Source organism: Leptonychotes weddellii, chromosome 8, assembly GCF_054177405.1.
Source record: "Leptonychotes weddellii isolate Sample4059 chromosome 8, ASM5417740v2, whole genome shotgun sequence".
Taxonomy (NCBI): domain Eukaryota; kingdom Metazoa; phylum Chordata; class Mammalia; order Carnivora; family Phocidae; genus Leptonychotes; species Leptonychotes weddellii.
Window position 1 is genome coordinate 75,846,172 of NC_138376.1, and position 22,489 is coordinate 75,868,660.

At 33.2% G+C, this 22,489-nt stretch overlaps 1 protein-coding gene across 2 annotated transcripts in view; it reads right to left on the reverse strand.

The window, feature by feature from the left end:
* Nucleotides 1-22,489, reverse strand: part of ASCC3 (activating signal cointegrator 1 complex subunit 3) — a 301,692-nt gene that overhangs the window by 90,469 nt on the left and 188,734 nt on the right. For both annotated transcript variants that reach the window (XM_006727550.3, XM_081828714.1), the window contains exons 18-29: nucleotides 21,114-21,278; nucleotides 19,103-19,189; nucleotides 18,068-18,244; nucleotides 14,286-14,511; nucleotides 12,828-12,982; nucleotides 9,600-9,698; nucleotides 8,475-8,643; nucleotides 4,891-5,111; nucleotides 2,753-2,838; nucleotides 1,190-1,356; nucleotides 935-1,080; nucleotides 688-808 (exon numbers count right to left, since the gene is read on the reverse strand). In XM_006727550.3, coding sequence (XP_006727613.2) covers nucleotides 688-808; nucleotides 935-1,080; nucleotides 1,190-1,356; nucleotides 2,753-2,838; nucleotides 4,891-5,111; nucleotides 8,475-8,643; nucleotides 9,600-9,698; nucleotides 12,828-12,982; nucleotides 14,286-14,511; nucleotides 18,068-18,244; nucleotides 19,103-19,189; nucleotides 21,114-21,278 — 1,819 coding nt within the window. The remainder of the gene's footprint in view (nucleotides 1-687; nucleotides 809-934; nucleotides 1,081-1,189; nucleotides 1,357-2,752; nucleotides 2,839-4,890; nucleotides 5,112-8,474; nucleotides 8,644-9,599; nucleotides 9,699-12,827; nucleotides 12,983-14,285; nucleotides 14,512-18,067; nucleotides 18,245-19,102; nucleotides 19,190-21,113; nucleotides 21,279-22,489) is intronic.

The window sequence follows — 22,489 nt, forward strand, 5'->3', positions numbered from 1 at the left end:
GTGGAGGTGTAAATAATCCGAACTGCCAAGACTGGTCTCTAGTTCACAATCAATACTTTGCTTCTGTCATAAGGCTAATTACAGCAGCTAAAAAGTCACCTCACAATCAACAGCAGTTCACATTAGAGAATTTATTTTGGAGGTTATTTTTAATTGATATGATAAATATTCCTTATGCAGCCTAAACAAAACATGTTTCAATAAAATAGCAGTGTTATTCTTAAATCTTTCTTGCTTGCCTAATTTGTTAGAAAGGGAAAACCAAAAAATAAAACAAAACACAAAAACAGAAGCACTGTAAAAAAAAAAAAAGTACTGAAATTTGTAAGTTTTATGGTTTCTGGTAAAGATTAAGATTATGAGATATTTTTTACACTTAGAGCTCCTATTTATCATTTGTTCAAGCTACTACCATAAGAAAATAACGTAATAGATTAAGAATGATTTAATTACTTTTAAAAAATACATTTTTTTCTCTACTTCCAAGACAGTATCATCTATGAAATCTCTCCAATTTTCAATAGTTAATTCAGCATACATTTTTATGCCTTAACAGCTGCGGCATAACCTACATTTGTAGAAGTTGGAGCAGTACCACCCGTTCAAAGAAATCCAAATTATCTGGAATGCATTTAAAGGCTACCACACAAAATGGCTGCTATTTCATTCCAAGGATCTGAAGCTTACCTTGAAATGTAGGCTTATTCATACTAGCCATACGAGGACAGTAATGTTGACCTGGGAAGCCTTGAATGTGAACTTCCAGTGGAACCGGACGTACTGATGGTCGGAAGTTGAACAAGCCCATCTAGAGTAAAAACGAGAAAGAAATCATTTTCAGTTTTTATATTTAAGTTTATAATGTTATAGTGCCTCTTTAATACAGCCACCTAAGCCACAGTATAAAATGCTTATTTATCAATCTTCCACATACCTGATGAATATTGAGCCAGTCAGCAAGGTCTCTGGCATTAGCTAACGCGGTAGATAGTCCAACTATTCTCACAGGCTTTTCTGTGTGCGAGGAGATGAAATTTGTTCGAGATACAATGACTTCTAGAACAGGGCCTCTTTCCTCCCCTAGGAAATAGGAATAATACATGTTAATCATTTAGCAGGTCCTGATACCAGCTGCTGCACATTTCAGAGTCAAAATGTGTAAACTGGTATCACATAGCATGGTACCCACCGAGCAGATGGATCTCATCGATGATGAGAATAGTGACTTGCTTCACATAGTTCCTATTCTGCCAGCTTCTACTGACTCCATCCCACTTCTCTGGTGTGGTGACGATAAGGTCAGCCTTAGCAATGGATTTCATATCGGGAGTCACATCCCCGGTTAGTTCAATAACTCTGGAAAGGAAGAAAAACGACTCCTTTCTCAGATAACACATGACCTTGGAAAGGCAAAAATACCTTTCAAAATAAAATTTTATAATGCTTAACCCTACTTTATCTCCCTTTGATTTCTGAAAGTTTCTGTGAGTCCAAAATACGTTTCTTAAGAATTCTAAGAGAATGTATAAATTCAAATAACTGATAATTTAACTTTTATGCGGATATGCGAAGGTGTCAAACTTTGCTGTGATTATGCTTACAAAGTCTCTGCCCTATGTGTTTTTATAGAGTTGAACTCATACTTCCTTCTCCATAGGTTGGAATAAACACCTTTCTAATTACGGGTAAGTGTTAACTTATTAAGACAAAAAGAGGCATTCATTAAGAATATAATTATGTGTAAGCTTCATTTCTCTTTTCTATAGATATTATAGGCAAATTCAAACATAATAGGACATAAATAACATATGCTGAGGCACATATGTGCTGCCTCATTCTAAGAAGACCCCAGTTTTACAGAGAGGAAGAGGGTCTGGAGGCCAACTCTAAATTTCAGGTAACCCCTAAATAATTTTTCCATCTGTCTTAATCCTCAAAAAACAAAAAGAGGCAAGATTAGTTCCCCCAAGTATAGTGTTCCCAAAGCTTTTGCTTATTTTTATTCATTTTTTATTTTTACATTTTATTATTTTGAATATGCACTATATTCAAGTGTGGTGAACAGTCTCTGTAACGTGTCTATCTTCCAATCACCTGGTTCTTGTTCTAAAGCAACCACATATTTATATCCTTTGCCATTTAAAAAAAAATAAATGATAGGATGCTTTACTTAAAACCATTTTCTATAGTATCTCTGGAGATCATTCCTTCAGTATATACAAAGTTCATTCTTTATAGAATGACAGAATATTTTGCTTGTGTAAATGTATCATAATTTATTTAGTCATGTTCTATTGGGCACGCAGGTTACCAGCAATCTTGCTATTAAAAACAATGCCACAATGAATAAATAACCTTGGGCAATACTAAAATACCTTTTTAAAAGTCAGGTTCTTTAAATGGATTTCTATTTTTCTGTAAATTGTTTACATGCAAAACATGTACTGGGAGTTACTCTGAATGGTATGAAAGAAAAATTAAGAGATAAAACTTACTTTTCTTTTGTTTTAGAATTTAAAAATTTTGAGAAAATTATCTTCCCAAAAGTATTCATATTAAATAATTTAAGGACTTGCATTTTTCAATATTAAAACAATGGGAATTTGATAACATTTTAACACTAAGTACAATACCTTTAAATAAAAGACTAAGAAAGTCACTGTAAAAGCATTCAACAGGTTTATGCAAATCTTTTATTTGTTGGTCCTTTTAGATTTTTCAAAGCATATCTTCTGAAAAAGCAAGAACTTACTTTTTGCCAAGTTTTTCTTCTATTCTAACTTTCCAATCATCCATTCTTTCACGTACCAGGGCTTTCAAGGGTGCAATATATACTGCCTGAAAGGGGAGGGGAGGGTAAAAAGATCTCATGAAAATAGTGACATCATTTTCAAATAAAGGCAAACTCCATCTACATCTATGACAGTGTGGTTTAAAAATGTATCTTTTATTTTTAAATTTTAAATTAATGGGAAAAGTCATTAATTTGCCCAAACTACCTTTATCCAAAGTAGGATAGAAATATAATACATCATAAAAATCTTGACATAGAAAATTTTAAATATTAAAAAAAATACTGAAGGTATTTCCTTTAGGTATTTTATATTCTGATGAAAATGAAAGTTTTTCCTGGTATTATGATCAAGAATTATCTGAATTTAACTCTTCCATGAAAAAAGTTACTACTTTTGAAATTCTAAAGAGAGATAAATATGGTTGTTTAAATTTATTGCAGATTTTATGGAAGATGACAGTCACACATTTTAGGTATTCTACCTTTTTTTATAACAACAACAACTGGTCTTTAATAATCCAAACTTATATACAGATTGTTTAGTGAAAAAAAAAATTCTTTGCTTTATAAAATGTTTCAAAATTAGAGTAGAGCTCTACTGTTGTATTAACATGTCTTATAATGGATCAATAACCACAAAATAGACTGAGAAGTAGGAAAACTTCAAGTTAAGCAGGGAAGAAAAGCCACTAATTGAAAATCACTGAAAAAGAAGTTAAAACATTTTTAAAATAATAAATGATAAGGAAAATACCATATAATTCCAATCACAGTGTATGAATTAGCTTTCTTGAAAAATAATACTTCTAAACTATGAGTATGTACTTCACATTTCAAGAAAGCATAAAATCAATACTTATTTGACTCACCATGTTATTTTCCATCAATAATATGGCCATTTGCAGAAATGTGGAATAAAAACTGCCTCTGTATTTCATGTGTATAATCAAACTGTATTTGTTAAAGTATTAGCATTTCTTTTATAGCAAAAAGATTTGATTACAAGTCATTATTTATCTTATAAATATGGCTATGACTTATGCATCTCACAATGAGGAAAGGACATGTGGGAACCGACATGTACATTAAAAACCTAACTAGAGGACCCCAAAGTTTAAGATAAAATTTTTTCTGGCCAGTTATTCTTTGATTGTTTTTGGAAGGATATGTACCAAAATTTTATTTTAATTAATTAATTAATTAATTAATTTTTATTATGTTATGTTAGTCACCATACAGTACTTCATTAGTTTTTGATGTAGTGTTCCATGATTCATTGTTTGAGTATAACACCCAGTGCTCCTTGCAATACGTGCCCTCCTTAATACCCAACACCAGGCTAACCTAGTCCCTCACCTCCCTCCCCTCTAAAACCCTCAGTTTGTTTCCTGGAGTCCACAGTCTCTCATGGTTCATCTCCCCCTCTGATTTCTCCCCTTTCATTTTTCTCTTCCTTTTCCTAATGTCCTCTATGCTATTCCTTATGTTAACACATATAAGTGAAACCATATGATAATTGTCTTTCTCTGCTTGAGTTATTTCACTTAGCATAATCCCCTCCAGTTCCATCCATGTCGATGCAAATAGTGGGTATTCATCCTTTCTGATGGCTGAATAATAGTCCATTGTATATACGGACCACATCTTCTTTATCCATTCGTCTGTTGAAGGGCATCTCGGCTCCTTCCAGTTTGGCTATTGTGGACATTGCTTGCTATGAACATTGGGGTGCATGTGCCCCTTCTTTTCACTACATCTGAATCTTTGGGGTAAATACCCAGTAGTGCAATTGCTGGGTCATAGGGTAGCTCTATTTTTAACTTTTTGAGGAACCTCCATACTGTTTTCCAAAGTGACTGTTCCAGCTTGCATTCCCACCAACATTGTAAGAGGGTTCCCCTTTCTCCACATCCTCTCCAACATCTGTTGTTTCCTCTGGCCAGTTATTCTAATACTGATCTGGTCCCACCAGAAAATTCACTAAGAGAGTGACAAATCTACTCATTGAGTCCTGCTGTGTGTTTAGAACTGGCTAGTTTACAGATTATGAACTGTGTTTTCTAATTTAATGTAAGCATAGATTCCTTCAAACAGACCTTTGACGTAGGGTACTTGTTGAAGACTCTGAAAATAGCTAATTCGGCAGCAACAGTCTTTCCTGATCCAGTAGGTGCTCCAAGTAGGACATTACAGTCTGTGTGATACAGTGTATGAAATATTTGTGTCTGCACAGGGTTAAAGTGGCTAAAGTTGTACAATGCTTCATATGCTTCACATCCCAAAGCTGTGATTGGTAAAGGCTGAAGATCCAGTAATTCTGAAAAGATGAAACAGGTACTGCCATAACTGTAAAAAATGCACAATACTAAACACTGTCTCTCAGGAATAAATTATAACAATCCTTAATTCATTGGAGGGGGGGAAAAAGGCTTAACATAAATTTTTATATACTAGTTACAGCTCTTTTTTTCTCCCTGTCACACATTTATAATATTGACATATTGGACACTTTTCTGGGAGAGTTCCCCATATACCAACTCTAATACCACTACATGGCTCTTTTCCAATCAGGAAAATAATTTGAATGACTGGTATATAAAAATATGCGTGGTATAGAAGAAAATTAAATCTACCCCAATCTGCAGAAAAAGGAAAACCATCTGTAGATTGCATTACTACAATGGTTATCAATAATAAATTTCCTCTGATCTGTTAGAAAACTGACCAAACCAGAATGGTTGAGGGAGCTATTGGTTTAGTCAATATAAACTAAAATAAACTTAAAATAATTACAGGAAGAAACTTAGGTGGGAGTTTCAAATCAGAGAATGTATGGGTAAAAAAGAACTGCACTGAGAAAACACTGAAAGAAACAAATTTAGTTGTATCTCATTATATAAACTAGAGGTCTAGGAGATTAGACAGTTAAAATTATTTAGAGAAATGAAGTTATATACTCCTGAACTTGACAGACACTGTATTTTCCCATAACCCAGAAAAGTATCAGTTAGAAAACTGGAAGGCAACTAACTTTACTCTCAGGATTCTTTCATGGAGGATAATTCTACCCATCTGAAGTTAGAATAAGGAAGAAAAAAAAAATCTGTAAGGGGACATGGTGGTCTATATCTGTGTGAGATCTTCATAGTACAGTTTCAAAATGGAAAGTGTAGAGAATTCTCAAAAATTGTACTTAAAGATAAAAAGCTATTTTTAAAATATTATCTTAGCCCCACAGCTCTACTCTATTACATAGGTAATTGAGAGCTGACTGCATAAGTTTTCTATAGCAGATTATAATCTCCTAAATTTTCTGAAGCACTGAAAATCAAGAGGGGAGGAAGTCTTAACAAGCAATACTAATCAAAGCATACACATATTCTTTTTTTTTTTTTTTAAAGATTTTATTTATTTGAGACAGAGAGAATGAGAGAGAGAGAGCACATGAGAGGGGGGAGGGTCAGAGGGAGAAGCAGGCTCCTTGCTGAGCAGGGAGCCAGATGCGGGACGCGATCCAGGGACTCCAGGATCATGACCTGAGCTGAAGGCAGTTGCTTAACCAACTGAGCCACCCAGGCGCCCGCATACACATATTCTTAATAGGAACTAAAAAATAAACATTTTGGTATATGCTGACAATATTAAATTATGATGATTCACTTCTGTGAAATGTGAAGAATTTTCTTGTTTGACTCAGGCTCAACAGGGTGCCTACACACACCCACATAAACACACATCCTTACCCACACTCAGCCAAATAGAACTGGAATCACTGAGGTTGTATCATGCATTTCTAATATCAACTGAGATGTCACAGTGGTGCATTTACTGCTTTTTAAAGTGTAGTCAGAAGTCAACTAATTCTATAAATAGGGTGATATGTGCTTGGCCACTCAACAGAGAAGTGATTAAATGAGCATTAAAACACAATGTTAATGCATGTTAAAATCAAGTACTGCACTCAAAGAGATCTAGTAGTGATGATGGTAGCATATATTTTAAAATTAAAGCATCAAACATTTTTACATATTTTGAGAGTCTAGATATCGTATATAGGCATATTTGATGGAAGAAAAACAGAAAGGTCCTCTTCAATGAGTATTATCAGTAGATACTGCAATCTTACTATTTCTCTATGTTGACAAACTTTTTAGTTCTGTCAAGATATCAAAGTGGTTTTAAGCAGTAGTCTAAAGTATTTCTCTTTAAGATATGCTAAGGTAATAAACAAGGTACACATTTGACAAAAAATGGCAAAGATTAAAATCACATTAATGCCTGCTTTCATTTCCCAAAGGACTGTTAAAAAATGTATTCATTAAAAGTGGTAAGGAATAATATTTTTATTTTGAAAACAGTTTGTCTTCAGAGGAATTATATGAAAAAAATGACCTTTATTTTTCTCTAAATTAAGGGCCTCTTGAAATCATTAATCATCGATTATGAATTCTCAACAAGAAATACACTTAATACACTAAATTAATAGTTTAATCTAAAGATATTTTTAAAATAGAATATAGGGCACTTAAAAGTACCAATATAAACATTTATTCATGAAATTCTCCTTCTTTAATAAATCAAAATATAAAGATAATTCCTCATGTTACAAAAATCTAAAATGGATTTTTGTTAGTTTTGACAATGAAAAACTGTTACATGATATTGCAGATTACCATATTCCCTTTTATCACATTAGTGTGGGGAAAGAGAACTAATATAAAGGGTACATCTTGGGCACCTGGGTGGCTCAGATGGTTAAGCGTCTGCCTTCAGCTCAGGTCATGATCCCAGGGTCCTAGGATTGAGTCCCGCATTGGGCTCCCTGCTCCTTGGGAGCCTGCTTCTCCCTCTGCCTCTCTCTGTCTCTCATGAATAAATAAATAAAATCTTTAAAAAAAAAAAAGGGTACATCTTGTTTGTAGGATGAATGACTTGAGGTATAGTGAATCCATTCTGCAGTGATATCATAACCTGACTCCTTAATATTAGCTTTTCTTTTGGTGTAGAAGCATACTATATGGAAGAAAAAGAACCTACAATTCACTTTAATTCATTTAACACACTAGAAATAAGTTTATTAGCAATAAATGCAAACAAAAAGGATACCTCAAAAGTTTCCCAAAGAGCACAGATTAAATGACAAATAATACTTGCAATGGAAAGCGAAGGAGATATGGAGACATTGTAATGACTGTTTATAAAATAGAGATGAAAGCGGGCACCTGGGTGGCTCAGTCAGTTAAGTTGTCTGCCTTTGGCTCAGGTCATGATTCCAGGGTCCTGGGATCGAGTCCCACATCGGGCTCCCTGCTCTGCAGGGAGTCTGCTTCTCCCTCTGCCCCTCCTCCCACTCGTTCTCTCAATCTCTCTCTCAAATAAATAAAATCTTTTAAAAAAAATAGAGATGAAGGCATAATAATACAGAAGTAGTGAGTCTCCACCTCGTTAGCGCTATGGGAATTGAACTAGGCTTAATGTTTTTGGAACTCAAACAAAATTAAGGCCCACCATTAAGCTCTACCAAATGTATACATAGATTTGATTTTGGAAAGTCTCTTTTCAAACTATATTGACTAAATGAGTTCAATTCTGATTCAGATTTAGACAACTTTAAAGCATAAACACTTGCAACCTTAATGAAAACAATATCAATGATTCAAGTTACTATTCAATATGTTACCTGTATGGGGAGGATGTCTCTCTGGTAGAATCAGATGTTGAAAGTTGATAATACATACAGCCTCAGCTCCTAACCATCTATCAGACACTGCTCGGATGTAGTACTGGGAAGGCAAAGGCTCAAAAATAGGGATTGTAAATACCAGAAGTTGAGCTTCTTTACTAATGACCTAATGTGAAATAAAGTCTCAAGTGAATATGAATATTCTGATATCATAAAGGCCTTCTTAGTCTACTGTTAAGAAAATGCTATCTACACCAACAGGTACTAAACATAAGAAAATATCTTGGGTTTCTAAATAGTTGAGATATTTAGGCACTTCAGAAATTTATACATGGTTCCCTTCTGAGGATACCTGATATTATAGAAAGTTAAATTTATATTCAATTTATATTATTTATGTATATCACCATGTACTAACAGCTTACCAGTTTGACTCATTATCAGAATTTCCCAAATTTCATTCATTAAATTACTTAACTTCATGATTTTTACCAAATTATTTACTTAATATTTTTCTTTAAATTTTACTACTACGTTAAGTGGAGTAACAGAACTTAGCATAAATAGAAGGTAATTATGAAAAGAAACACTGCTGTGAAATTCTACTGCTGTCTGCCCAGGGTTCCCAGCCTAAAGCTTGCTTTCTCTTTGATAAAAAGAGATATCATGGATGAAGCATCACAGTTAAAGATATGCTAGCATCAAATTGAGTCTTTCTTTTGGGATTCATGGAAAATTTTAAAAAATGCCCTTTTCACAATGTGAGTCAATACTCTGTAGTATTTTTTGGTAACATCTAAAGTTATTAATTTTTATTTATTTAATCTTATTTATCCATTACATTATTTATCCCATCCATTTGACATATTTCACTCCTCTGGAAGTCATGCCTTAAACCACGATAAAGATTACAATTCAATTTCTCAAACCAAGATCACATTGAATATATGAATACAATAAAATGCAATTCCTGTTACCTTTGAAACCAAAAAGAAACATTAAAAAAAATAAAGCTTTAAGGGTACTATGAAATTATAGAGAAATAGGTACAAACAGAAATTATTTAGCTTATATTTTCTTCTTTCTATGACAGCAACATAATAAGAACACACCCATGTTTACCTGTTTTTTCAGAACTAGAAAATACTCTGAATGATAAATATGATCATTTGTAGGATCTTCTACCCAAATCCACCAAGGTTCTCCTACCGTCCCATGGACCTAGAAGAAAAATAATATTCTAATACTAAGTATATTTTAACTCAAGTAAGGGATATTGTTTGCAAATCCAGCACCTATTCTTTCTCTTTTTAACAGCTTTATTGATGCATAATTTACATAAAAAAGTTTACTCACTTAAAGTATACACAGTTCAATGGTTTCTACAAAGCTTTTACAACCATCTCCATAATCTAATTTTAGAATTACCCCCAAAAAGAAACCTTGCACCCATCTGCAAGTCACTACTTATCTTCCCCCATTGTCCCAACCTCCAAGCTTGACAACCACAATCTACTTTATCTCTATAAATATTTGCCTATATTGGACATTTCATATAAACAGAATCGTATCATATGTGGTCTTCTGTGACTGGCTTCTTTCATTTACCATGTTTTCAAGGTTCATTCATGTTGTATCATGTAACAATACTTCATTCTTTTTCACTGACAAATAATATTCCACTGGATAGACAGATATGCCATATTTTGTGTACTCATTCTCCCTCTTTTTTTTCTAACAAAGCCCAGTCTTGTACAGTGTTCATCTCTCTCTTATGTGACTCAGGAGAAGGTGAACTCATCTCTCAGGATGATTTTGATTAGCCCAAGCCAATCAGTTTACAGTATCCTCCTTATAACAAACAGCTTTCGGTAAGGGATAGGCACATGCCCAATACTGGCCCAATTAGACTAAGGGAAAGGTCTTATGGTTCATGCTCTGGGTTGATAAAGTAGGGGTGTGTTCACCTTTTCCTGTTAAATGTGAACAAGGAAGCACAGAAAACATCTGGAAAGTAGCCAAGAGTGTCAGGACAGCAAAAAGATGGGCTCTAAATGATAGCATTAAATAGACTTAATCATCTTTGGGGCCTATTCTATCAGTGGACCTTTTACTGTGGAAGATAATATATTTTTTTGCCTAAGTCACTTTGAAATAAGTCAGGTTTTCTATTCTTGCAGCCAACAGCATTCTGATAGAGTTAACTATACAAACTATTAAGTACTCTATCTTACTAATTAAATCAAACTGTGGAAGATTTTTTTATGGATACTGATAGAAGAAAACAGTGAAAAAAAGGAAATAAAATTTTTATGCATTTCAAAACCCTCTATTAAATATAAAATGAAATATGAGTATATGGCTTAACTAATTTTATATTTTATGTAAAATTTTATGTTTATAGAAATATTAAATATGATTTTATATCATTTAACTCTCACAGCATTTCTGTGAGAAAATTATTATTATTATGCATGTTTACAGATGAGAAAACTGAAGGAATCACCAGTTAGGGCAGTTTAAGACCAGTGGTAGACTTAAGACTATGGTTGGATAATTTTTAAGCATGTTGATGAATAAAATTAATTCACATTAAAGATATACTAATAATGTCAGGTAGTGTAGAAGATATTTACTTATACTTAATCAGAACCTTACAATAACCATGTAAAGTAGGCATTGCTACTACAATTACGGATTTCCTCGTTTTCCTCCACTGGCTTCTTGAAAGAAAGGATTGAGAGTTACTTGCTTTTGTATCTACAATCACTCTCTACTGTAGTCTTTGTACAGTAACTGTTGCAAAGAAAGACCTTAAAAAATGTTGACAGAATAAGAGGATCCAGAGTAGATCTTCTCGTGTGTGTGTGTGTGTGTGTGTGTGTACATTAAATACATATATAAGATTTCATATATATGATATATGAAAAAATGAAGCTAAAATATAAAATATGGTGAACCACTTGTACATATTTTCTTTTTTATTTTATTATGTTATGTGAATCACCATACATCATTGGTTTTTGATGTAGTGTTCCATGATTCATTGTTTGCACATAACACCCAGTGTTCCCTTCAATATGTGCCCTCTTTAATACACATCACCAGGCTAACCCATCCTCCCTCCCCCCTCCCCTCCAGAACCCTCACTTTGTTTCTCAGAGTCCATAGTCTCTCATGGTTTGTCTCCCCCTCCGATTTTCCCCCCTTCATTCTTCCCTTCCTACTATCTTCTTCCTTTTTTTTTTTTTTTTACATGTAATATATTATTTGTTTCAGAGGTACAGGTCTCTATAAAGAACTTATCAAACTCAACACCACTTGTACATATTTTCATAAATGATTAGAGTCTGAAATAGTTATGTATGGGAATACCATGGTGGGGAGGGTGTCACAAATTGATGTGACTAACTATAAACATAGTTACCATAACACCTAAGATTTAGAAAGAAGAATAGAAAGGGTAAAAACAGAAACAGAAATGTGATGGGTGCCAAGGAAGGACATTTGCAAGAAGGACAATGTATAGTGCTGAATGTTCAGAGAAGTAAAGAAAATAACTGAGAAAAAGTCATTTATTATGGTAACCAGTTAGGTTTTGGTGATCACCGAGAAAGTAGTCTCAGCAGGAAAGAAACTGATGACCAGGAGAAAATACAGAATGCTCTTTCTACACATCTAATGGTAAAGAGAAGAGAAGATTGATAACTTGAGAAATATTAGGATTTTATTTTATTTTATTTTATTTTTTTAAGATTTTATTTATTTATTTGACAGAGAGAGAGAGAAAGCGAGAGCAGGAACATAAGCAGGGGAGTGGGAGAGGGAGAAGCAGGCTTCCTGCTGAGCAGGGAGCCCAATATGGGACTCAGTCCCAGGACCCTGGGATCATGACCTGAGCCGAAGGCAGACGCTTAACGACTGAGCCACCCAGGCACCCAGAAATATTAGGATTTTAAAAGGGCTCTTTTAGTACAAAGAATCTTGACTTTTTAGTAGGATAAAATGACAGAGTAAGTAGAGCTGGCAAAAATGAAGATAAGAGAAAATGAAAGAAGACAGAATTACACAGTCTTTATGTAAGTGAATCCACTAAACTATTGTTCAATGTTGAACTTTCAGGTACCTAAAAGGTTCTGAAGAGGTCTCACTGGTTGCCATATTAATATATTATAGCATGTTTTTCTTGAGGATGATAGTAAATATTACTACAATGCTTTAAATGAATCTTCAATATGTATTCTTTTTAGAGTTTTCTATATGCCTTAAAGACAGATGTAAGGAGGTATAGTTGAACCTGCAGTGCGGACATTTTTGCTTACCATTGATAGAGATATTTTCTACTTTTACCTGATCATTCCAAGTAAAATCAGGACAGATGCTAAGCGTCACTCGGAGGACAGTCCGTGTGATGGGCTGAATGGATGCCTCCATTGTAACAGAAGGAATCTGATGAACACATTGTTTGACCTTGAGTCCAATATTCACATGATGCAGCATGTGACCTGTAAGGAAAACATCACACAGAAGAAATGTGTTCAGACAGAAAAAAAGCAACATAATCTGACTTGTAAATGGGATTTCAGAGAAGGTGGTTTTATTGCTTGTTTTATGATTTGCTATGTAGAATAGTTGACATTCTTGACCTGGCATGTTTGAATATTTTGTAATAGTTAACTTGAATTAGCAATTCATAGCTCTGAAAACCAGTATCAAGGTTTCTTCAGCTATTAATAGGGTTCTCAAAATTACTGAGACTTGACAGTATTTAAACTACTATAAACAGTTCCACTTTTCTCCTAGTTAGCTCACGACACATTAAAAAATTTAGTATCTTGTGAAAATAGCCATTAATTTACACAAAGTCTATTTCTCAACTCTATAACCATGATGGGAAATGCTTTAGTAATCAAACACAAATCACCCATCCAAACTCATTTCCAGAAAAAAATAAAGCTAAAATATAAAATATGGTTAATGTAGCACAAACTTACCCACTTATACCTATTTTCATATATGATTAGATTTTGAAGTAGTTATGTATGGGAATGCCAGGGTGGGGAGGGGGTCACAAACAGATGTGACTGACTATAAACATCTTCCTACTTGAGTCCAAGCAATTAAGTGGAAATAATATTTCCACTTAATATTTAATATTTAATAGTATCAGATAATATTTAATAGTATCAATATTTCTTATATATCTTGGTTCTTTGTAATGCAATTTTTTAAAGTATGTTTATGAACAAATCAAAATGTTCTATATTCACCAGAATTTGAAACTAAAGTGGTTTTCCTTATTTTGATAAAATATTTACATGTTACCCCAATGTAAGTAATCTTAATTTCTCTAGTTAATATCCTCAATTTCTCTCTATTTTTATTGATACTTTCTACCATTCTGTCTTAAAGTAGTCTTACTATACAAGTGAAATAACTATCTCAGCCTCTCTTTCCATCATTGGACCTTTTGTCAGCAGTAGTCCTCTCCCTTACTTCTCTTCAGCCTGACTCCCTTCATGTATAATGTCATCCCTATTCTGAATCTGAAATATTAAGTAATCAATACATTGTAAGTTTGTCCAGTAAAATGTTAAGGTACATAGAAATGTATGTAGGAATAATTTTTTAACATCGTATAATAAAAGCAGAACAAATGCTATTTACATACTGATACCAACTGGATTTAAAATGGTAAAAAAGTTTATCTTGAGTAATATGAAAATACACAATAGTTTTCTTCTATATCTAATAAAATATTTTATTTGTACAGAACAATACATTAAAACATTTTTGCTCCCTTCTTACCTATTTCATCTTTCCTCATGTCTTTCAGCTTATCCACAGTAAGATTTTTTTCTTCTAATCTTGTTAGAATGTGTGGTGGTAAGACTGAAAACTGTCTCAAAGGGCTAGCCCAACCCCAAAGCCTCTTGTCAATGACTTTACTAAGATTCAGGAGCCTGTAGGTCATGGCAGGCCAACGTTTCCTCAGAGCAATTTCAAAAAGAGCACGGACAATTCTAGCTGCATTCTGAAGAATAAAAAGGGGATTGGTGGTTAGGTACACCGTACTTTAAATTTGTCAGATTTGTCATTCACACTCAGTTTTAAAAGAAGCATGCCAAGTTGCAGCCTTTAATTGTGGGCAAAATCTATTCTCATATAACCGTAATTATCTTTATTATTTCTATATAAGAATAATCACATCTTTCATAAGTGGATGTTATCTTGTTCAATCTCAGATGGTAGTCTCATATCCAGGTTCTTAGGAGGCTCCACCCTATGCTCCCTAACCAGGAATGAAGGAGGAAGAGATAAAAGGTATGCATAAGACTTAAAAGGCTGTTGAGGCCACCTAGAATATAAGATACAGATGAGGATACCCTTGGGTATATAGTGGAATGATTAAAAGTCTATGTAGAGAAATAAAGAGGACTTTGGGATCCAGTCAGACAGAAAAATTAGTGTGAGAAGGGTGATAAAGGAAATCCTGATGAGTTCAGCTACCTGTATTAATGGTTCCCTACAAACCAAGCAACACCTTAACTGCTTTATTATCTCATTTAATCTGTATGCTATCTCCTTTAATGTTTATGGCAACTGCATTCAATTGGTCTTGATATTATGATTTTATACATGAAGATAACAGAGCTTGGTGAGGTTAATAATTTGACCTAGATCACACAGATAGTTGGTGTCAGAGTATCTAATCAAAGCCAGGTCTAAACAAGTCCAACTTAACTCCAAGGTCCTAAATTTGGTGGTCAGGAAAACTTCATTAATAGACATATAGAAAGTTACAAGGATTGAAGCCCTTTTAACATCTCTACAGTTAGTTTCCGTTTGTTTTGCCTCCTTCCCTCTATCACTAACTTTGCAGGTTATTTTACTGAAGATTGTTTTTAAAGTCATGAACTTGGGAGATACCTCACAATCTTGAACGACATCTATATTTAAAAATGAAGAATGTTAAAATCTGGTCAAAATCATAAAAAAGAGATGAAAAAGAGTGAAGATTTTAAGTAGCAAATAGGTGATCTGGCTTGAAATTACAAGGCAAAAATGATCATAAGAGTTAAGGGCTTTGGTTTTCCATTTTATATAAAATATGTATTTGTCTCTTGACAAATTTGACTACTTTTTTTACAGTATTAGAAATTTAAGAACAAAAATGGTATTTAGAAATATGAGGACAGTTCTGATACCCAATAAAAATTATAGAATGACTCTTATTAGGCCCAGAGAATGATAAAATGAACATTTTTTTTTAAAAGATTTTATTTATTTTTTTGACAGAGAGAGAGACACAGTAACAGAGGGAACACAAGCAGGGGGAGTGGGAGAGGGAGAAGCAGGCTTCCTGCAGAGCAGGGAGCCTGATGCGGGGCTCGATCCCAGGACCTTGGGATCACAGCCTGAGCCGAAGGCAGATGCTTAACAACTGAGCCACCCAGGCACCCCATGAACATTTTGATTACTATATCTACCAAATAGGTCTTCTTCCGGCATCATTCTTAGTTGCTCTTGTAAGAAGATACTAGGCTAATTTTCCCAACTGTGTTTGAAAGTATGTTATTTTTCTATGTCAGAACCTACAGTTGTTCCCTAGAAGCTAAAAGAAATGGAAGGAGAAATCCCATGTGAGATACAGGCAGGCATTTTAATCTGGAATGATATAAATGGGGAATAATGATCAAAATCTCTAACATACGCAGTTTAGAGAAGCTAAATAGAGGCTTCTTTATAAAATCATAGATTATTTGAGCTAAGGATTTATCTCAGGGGTTGAGAGAATCAAGTTTTAGAAATACAGAAGGGATGACTATTTTATAGAGCTGAGAGGGTTTTGGAACTGTTGGTGGCTTACATTTAAAATATAAACTCAACAATAATTTATCTAATGCATTCAAGGATGATAGACCCACAATAGCTTTTTAAGAAAAACCAGGATGCTTTGATTATAACCTTAATTTTTTGAGACTGACTTTTTGGGAACCAATCAAGAAGAAATCCTGTCTTATACTGTAAAGCAATTTGTGTGTCAGTCTTTGATAATACCTTCATAATCTTGAATCAAACAGAAATGTGGCCAGATTATTCATCCAGAACCCAGAAAAGCTTTAACTTTTAAGTCATTAACTATTTCAATATAAAATCATTAGAAAATGTAAAATGACAATATCATTTTTTCAGAAAAACAGATAAAATAAGTTAGAAACAATGGTTCCTGTAGAAGTCACAGGGTTTAGAGATTATAAATTATATATAAATTTTCTATGGCAGGAAATACATGGTTCCAAGATACGCAAACAAAATTTTTTTTCACCACATCCATATTTGGTTTATACAGCATATGAAATCATCACCTGGTTCCTTGGTTACTTTGATTAAATTACTGAATTCATTCAAATTGTTTACCAATATATCTTGGTTCATGTTTGCAAATATTTCACATTTACAGTTATTTCAAAGCACTTCTGAATATTCATGGCTGTTCATTTATTTAACACAAACATACTTTTTCTATATAAAGTCTTTGAACAAAATTACCAACATAAGATACATAGCAGAATAGTTTCTATACTTAAAATAAGATTAAGTTTTTATTTCTCTTTAGAGGAGGCACTACTCAATGAAAAATGATGAAAAAGGGATTCTTTTTTATTTTTCTTTTTAATTACAGTATAGTTAACATATAGTGTTATATTAGTTTCATGTGTACAATTTAGTGATTCAACACTTCCATACATCAGCCGGTGCTCATCACAACAGGTGCACTCCTTAACCCCCATCACCTATTTCACCCATCCCCTCACCTACTTCTCCGCTGGTAACCATCAGTTTGTTCTCCATAGTTAAGAGTCTGTTTCATGGTTTGCCTCTCTTGAAAAAGGTATTCTTGATAAGTAAAAAGTATTTTTTTTAAACATGTCTAGAAGGGAAGCCTCATTTGAAAGGCAAATACTGCAAAAAATAACCTGCTTTACTTCACACGAGGGCTTGAATATAAAAACATAAATACTACAACATTTTATACTACAGTATTTAAAAAAAAATACATTTAATGAGCTGTAATTTAGGGAATAATTTTCTTTCAGTTCTCAATTTTTAAGTATCATTGGTAGGGAAGAAAGATTACTTTTTTAATCACAGACTTATCAGACTGAAAATACGGTGTGAGGCACTGCTATTAAGCCTTATTTAATGGTAAAAATTTTGTTTATATTTCTAACATTTGGGGTAAGTTATAAAGGTTCCACAATCTTTTACTCTGCTTGAAATATTCTTGTATTATTGCCCTTTCTAAGTAAAAGAAGTGAACTTCAGGAAAAACCAAGTGTTGATATCTTTAAACTCTAAAATGAAAACAACAGCAACATCTAAAAGAACCAAACCCACCACCAAATCCCACCTCCATTTCTGATCTAACAGCACAGAGGGCATAAAAGATACAGAACAGTTCTGCAATAAAACGGTAATTGGTGGCATGTCACAATGCAATACATTCACAGTATAGCATGAATTAATATCTTGAGTTTCTAAAAGTAAACAAGGAAGAGAAAACAGGAAGGGAATAATATTCTTACCTGGGCCACATATGCAGAATCTGATATAAGGGAGAAACTGTCCATCTCTCCTCGGCTGATGTAAGTTTGAAGTAGGATGTTTATTTTCCCGTAACTGTTCTCTACACCTCCAGGAGCTGCGAGTTCACAGAAATTGTTTAATAAGGCATCTAGCTCCTCTATTTCCTCTTCTCTGACCTGGAAGAATCAATGTTTTTATAAGATTATTTGGGCTGATTTATTGAAATTTTTCATATTTAAACTAAATCACATTGCATGTTTTTTTAAGGCTTTCATTTTTCAACATTTTTCTCTTGTACATTAATATAATAGTAACTTTTCACAGGTAGCTAATAAAATACAATAAGAAACTATCTTGAGGCTGATACAATTACATTTTATTATTCATCACCAATATTAAAGTTGCCATTGACATATAAAAATTTGATATGCCACAAAAATTAAATCTTCTGACCTCACCATCCTTCAGTTGATGAGATTTCATATTTTATTTGACCAGAGTAAAACCTCTGCCCAAATGGATTAGGGCAAACTTGAATTATCTTCAAATGCATTCATTACAGTCATATATTTTTATATGGTATAACACATTCATAGCTTAAAGCTGTGAAGTACTATGATTCACAGTATTAAAGTTTTCACTGTTAATAAGATTAAATTATAATACGGGTACAGAAATACTCATATCTAAGTTTGAATCATGCATGTCCTTTATATTTTCCTCAGTGAACATTATATTGCAAATAAACCAAAATCTACATACTATATTCTCTGCTAGTTTCATTACTCCAAACCTACTTAAATTATATTTGATTTGCAGTAGAGAGCAAAGAATAATGTCAGGAATGACATAATAGCATAATCTAGGATAGTGGACACTGTTGATAAATGGAAGAACATTGCTGGTACTCTAAATGCGAAGTGCCACACAGCTTATACTGTAACAGGAATAACAATTAATTATAAGCTTTTATAAATGAATGAATGTATATAAGCCAAATGCATTTGATTCAAGCTTCAAATAATCTTACTTACCTTGATTTGATCAAATTCTTCAGCTTTGGAGACTATAGCAAAAATATCACTTTCTGTTTTGTGAGCATCAAAGAATTCATTGAAGGTCTACCAAAGTAAGTGTTATATTTGATTAAAATAGAAGATCCAGTAAAATGGTTTCAATTAAAAAGTGACTATAAAATCATACATTCTTAAGGAATATTTGAAGCCTAGACAATGCAGAGTTATTATGTCTGTGGTATCCTATTCTTGATCATTGCTTTAAACATCATCAAATTTAGCAAAGACTGAAAAATTTCCTAAAACATAATTAGCTGGAGAAGACCTTTAGAAGCAAAAAGATCAATAAAATCAGTTATTAAAACCTACAATAGATATCTAAAAAAAATGTTCAGCATAAGAGTCTGGTCTTGGCTCATTTTCAGCATGGGCATATGGAAATCTGTACCATTCACCAACTTTAAGCTGAACATATATCATATAAAATTCAGAGAGGAATAACTAAAATTATGCAACCTGAAAATTCTGGTGAAGGCCTCATAATATTACTAGTGAGGGCATATACAAATTCAGGAAACTGGGAAGAAAAAAAAAATCAGTGAAAGACCACACAGAATAAAGACAAAGCTGAAGAAAGGCTACAGATCTTGAAAGAGCTGCAAACAGGCCTAAGATAGAGTTTGGCAGTAACATACTACCCAGTGAGAAAATGAGGAAGGTTACTTAGTGGACAAAAGGAGTGCAAGTGAGCATGTGAGCAGGTGATAGAAGCAGTAGAGAGGTAGGGGCAATGTTTTGGATTGAGGAAGACCAGATCACAGTTGTGAGATGATACATGTTAAAAGAAGAAACCTAAAGTGCTATACAAATGCAAGATTTATTTTGGCAAAGATGAGGAAAAGCTAGTATGCACACAAAGGTGTTTTCTGAAACCTGTTAAATGTATAAGCATGTGTTATTTAAATAAGTACAAAACTTAGATTTCATATTGGCTTAGGTTTTCATATTTCTGAAGAAATTTCACGTTAGTGATTTCTGTTACTTTTTCATTTTAAAAACATATTTAGGTACCCCAAAAATGAATATAAGAAAAAAAAAATTCGAACTCTTTCTCTATAAAAAGGAGAGTAAAAATGTGCTTTAACCCATCTTGGTCTTTGAATTTAAGACTCTCCTCACAGGTAATCCCTGTTATGTTTTCCCATATATTAACATATGTAGGTACATATACATGCATGTAAACACACATAAAGACATGCATATACTCCTTAAAATGTAAATATTATACTGGCATCCTATCTTACCCAAGATTACATTAAAAGGCAATAAGCAAGGCTACCCTGTAGTCTAAATTATCCTTGAAACCTCTTTTTTTTTTTTTTTTTAAAGATTTTATTTATTTATTTGACAGAGAGAGACACAGCGAGAGAGGGAACACAAGCAGGTGGAGTGGGAGAGGGAGAAGCAGGCTTCCCACCGAGGAGGGAGCCCGATGCGGGGTTCGATCCCAGGACCCTGGGATCATGACCCGAGCCGAAGGCAGACGCTTAACGACTGAGCCACCCAGGCACCCCTATCCTTGAAACCTCTTAAATTGCCCAAATAGTACAGCTTGGTTGACCTGATAATTGCAGTAGTTTTTCAAACTCTTCTTTAGCCAGTGTTTCTCAATAATCTGCAATTAATTTTCAACTTTTATTCACTGATATCATTAAGCCATCACCTCCTGCTTAAACTCATTCAGGCGTTCATTCCATAGGTCTCCTGCACATGCTCAATATTTTAGGCTTGGGTGTGCCTACTGCTTAGGATATACTCACTGAACGGATGGCAAAGGGTCCTTATTATTTAAAGTCTTATTTTTCTCTTGTGTTTATTCAGCATGTTATTGAATTCATGTAAGTTAAATGCACTTTGTTCTATTAGTTGCTTTTATTATTTTCCATTAATATACTATATTCTGAAGTCTAGAAAGTATTTACATCTAAGAACAAACACATTATTGTATTTGTTACACTCAGTATAATACCTCAATGGTGTTGTATTTAATATAGTAGTGGCTGGCGGTTCTACCCAAATCAGTTGAGGAAAAATACCCAGTTCGCTCTTCAAAACGAATCATCCGAGCTTTGTCTAGTTTTCGACCAACTTCAACGACCAACTGTTCTCGATGCTTTGCTAATGTTGGGTCAATCTGTAGGGAAAAATATATATATAAACACTTGAATATTTCTTTAGAGAGTCATCATTTACAAACATATACCTATTTATGGAAATTAAAATTTTTTGTTGATACGTTAGTTAGAATAAAATTTTTTTATTACAGTTTTTAAAGAAGTACATTTTTATAAATTTAGGACATAACCAGAAAATATTTTAATCCATTAAATAAAGTAAGACTTAAAAATTCATTAAGATTATTGATCTTTATTATGTTATCTTTAGGTAGTAATATTTTAGAATCTAAAATTCTTATGTGGTCTTATAATCTTTAAGAATATAAAGATTGGCAATCAGATATTAGTAAAACAATCTGTCTTCTCCCTCCCACACTAAAATAAATAGGGACTCTAAAATATCAAGCTGTATTCCTACTTCATCAGTTATTTGGAGAACTCGCAGTGAGGAAGATTTTCTCTGTTAAAGATATAAAGAAATAAATGCATAATTATTCTTGCAAGAGTATGACTTTGATGTTCTAATAGTTTACATAACTGCTGATGTAAAAACCCATTTTGCCCATAATAATAATAGAAGCAAAGAGTAAGACGAACTTGACAAGAAATGTCTGAATAGTTTTGAAATTATTATTTAATAGCCTCTTTCTAAACAGAAAGGACATTTAACACAAGATATTAACAAATATTCTTAAATATTGTGATGTGTGTGTATGTGTATAAATGTATATATGTATGTATACATATATCCAGGCACACACACCAAGTCCTGAAGGTCATGCTCTAGGCAGGAGCAATAAATATGACCTTTAAAGGGAAGGGAGGGAAGTATAAAAATTCTTTAGAAATCAATTAATGAATTAATACTCCTACTATTCCTTCTAACTTACATTTTGATGGTAGCTTATTCATACACCAAATATAGCTAAAGTAAATTTAAAAATCAGAAAAATGAGGCAAGGAAAGTCAAATGTAGGGAAGATGGAATCAAAAGCCATTAGCAAATACAAAAGTCTTAAATATTTGCTATAAATGATATACTGTATGTATCAAGTTCATCTTACAAAACCATTTTATTCATTACACGTTCTAAACCATTAAAAATATGTTGGACAACATGATTTGTGTTAGATCACATGAGTTTTGTGGCTACACATTCTTACTGAGTAATAAAATATAAACATGTAAGTAAAAAGAAAATTAAAAAGATGAGTCTCTGAACTGTGAA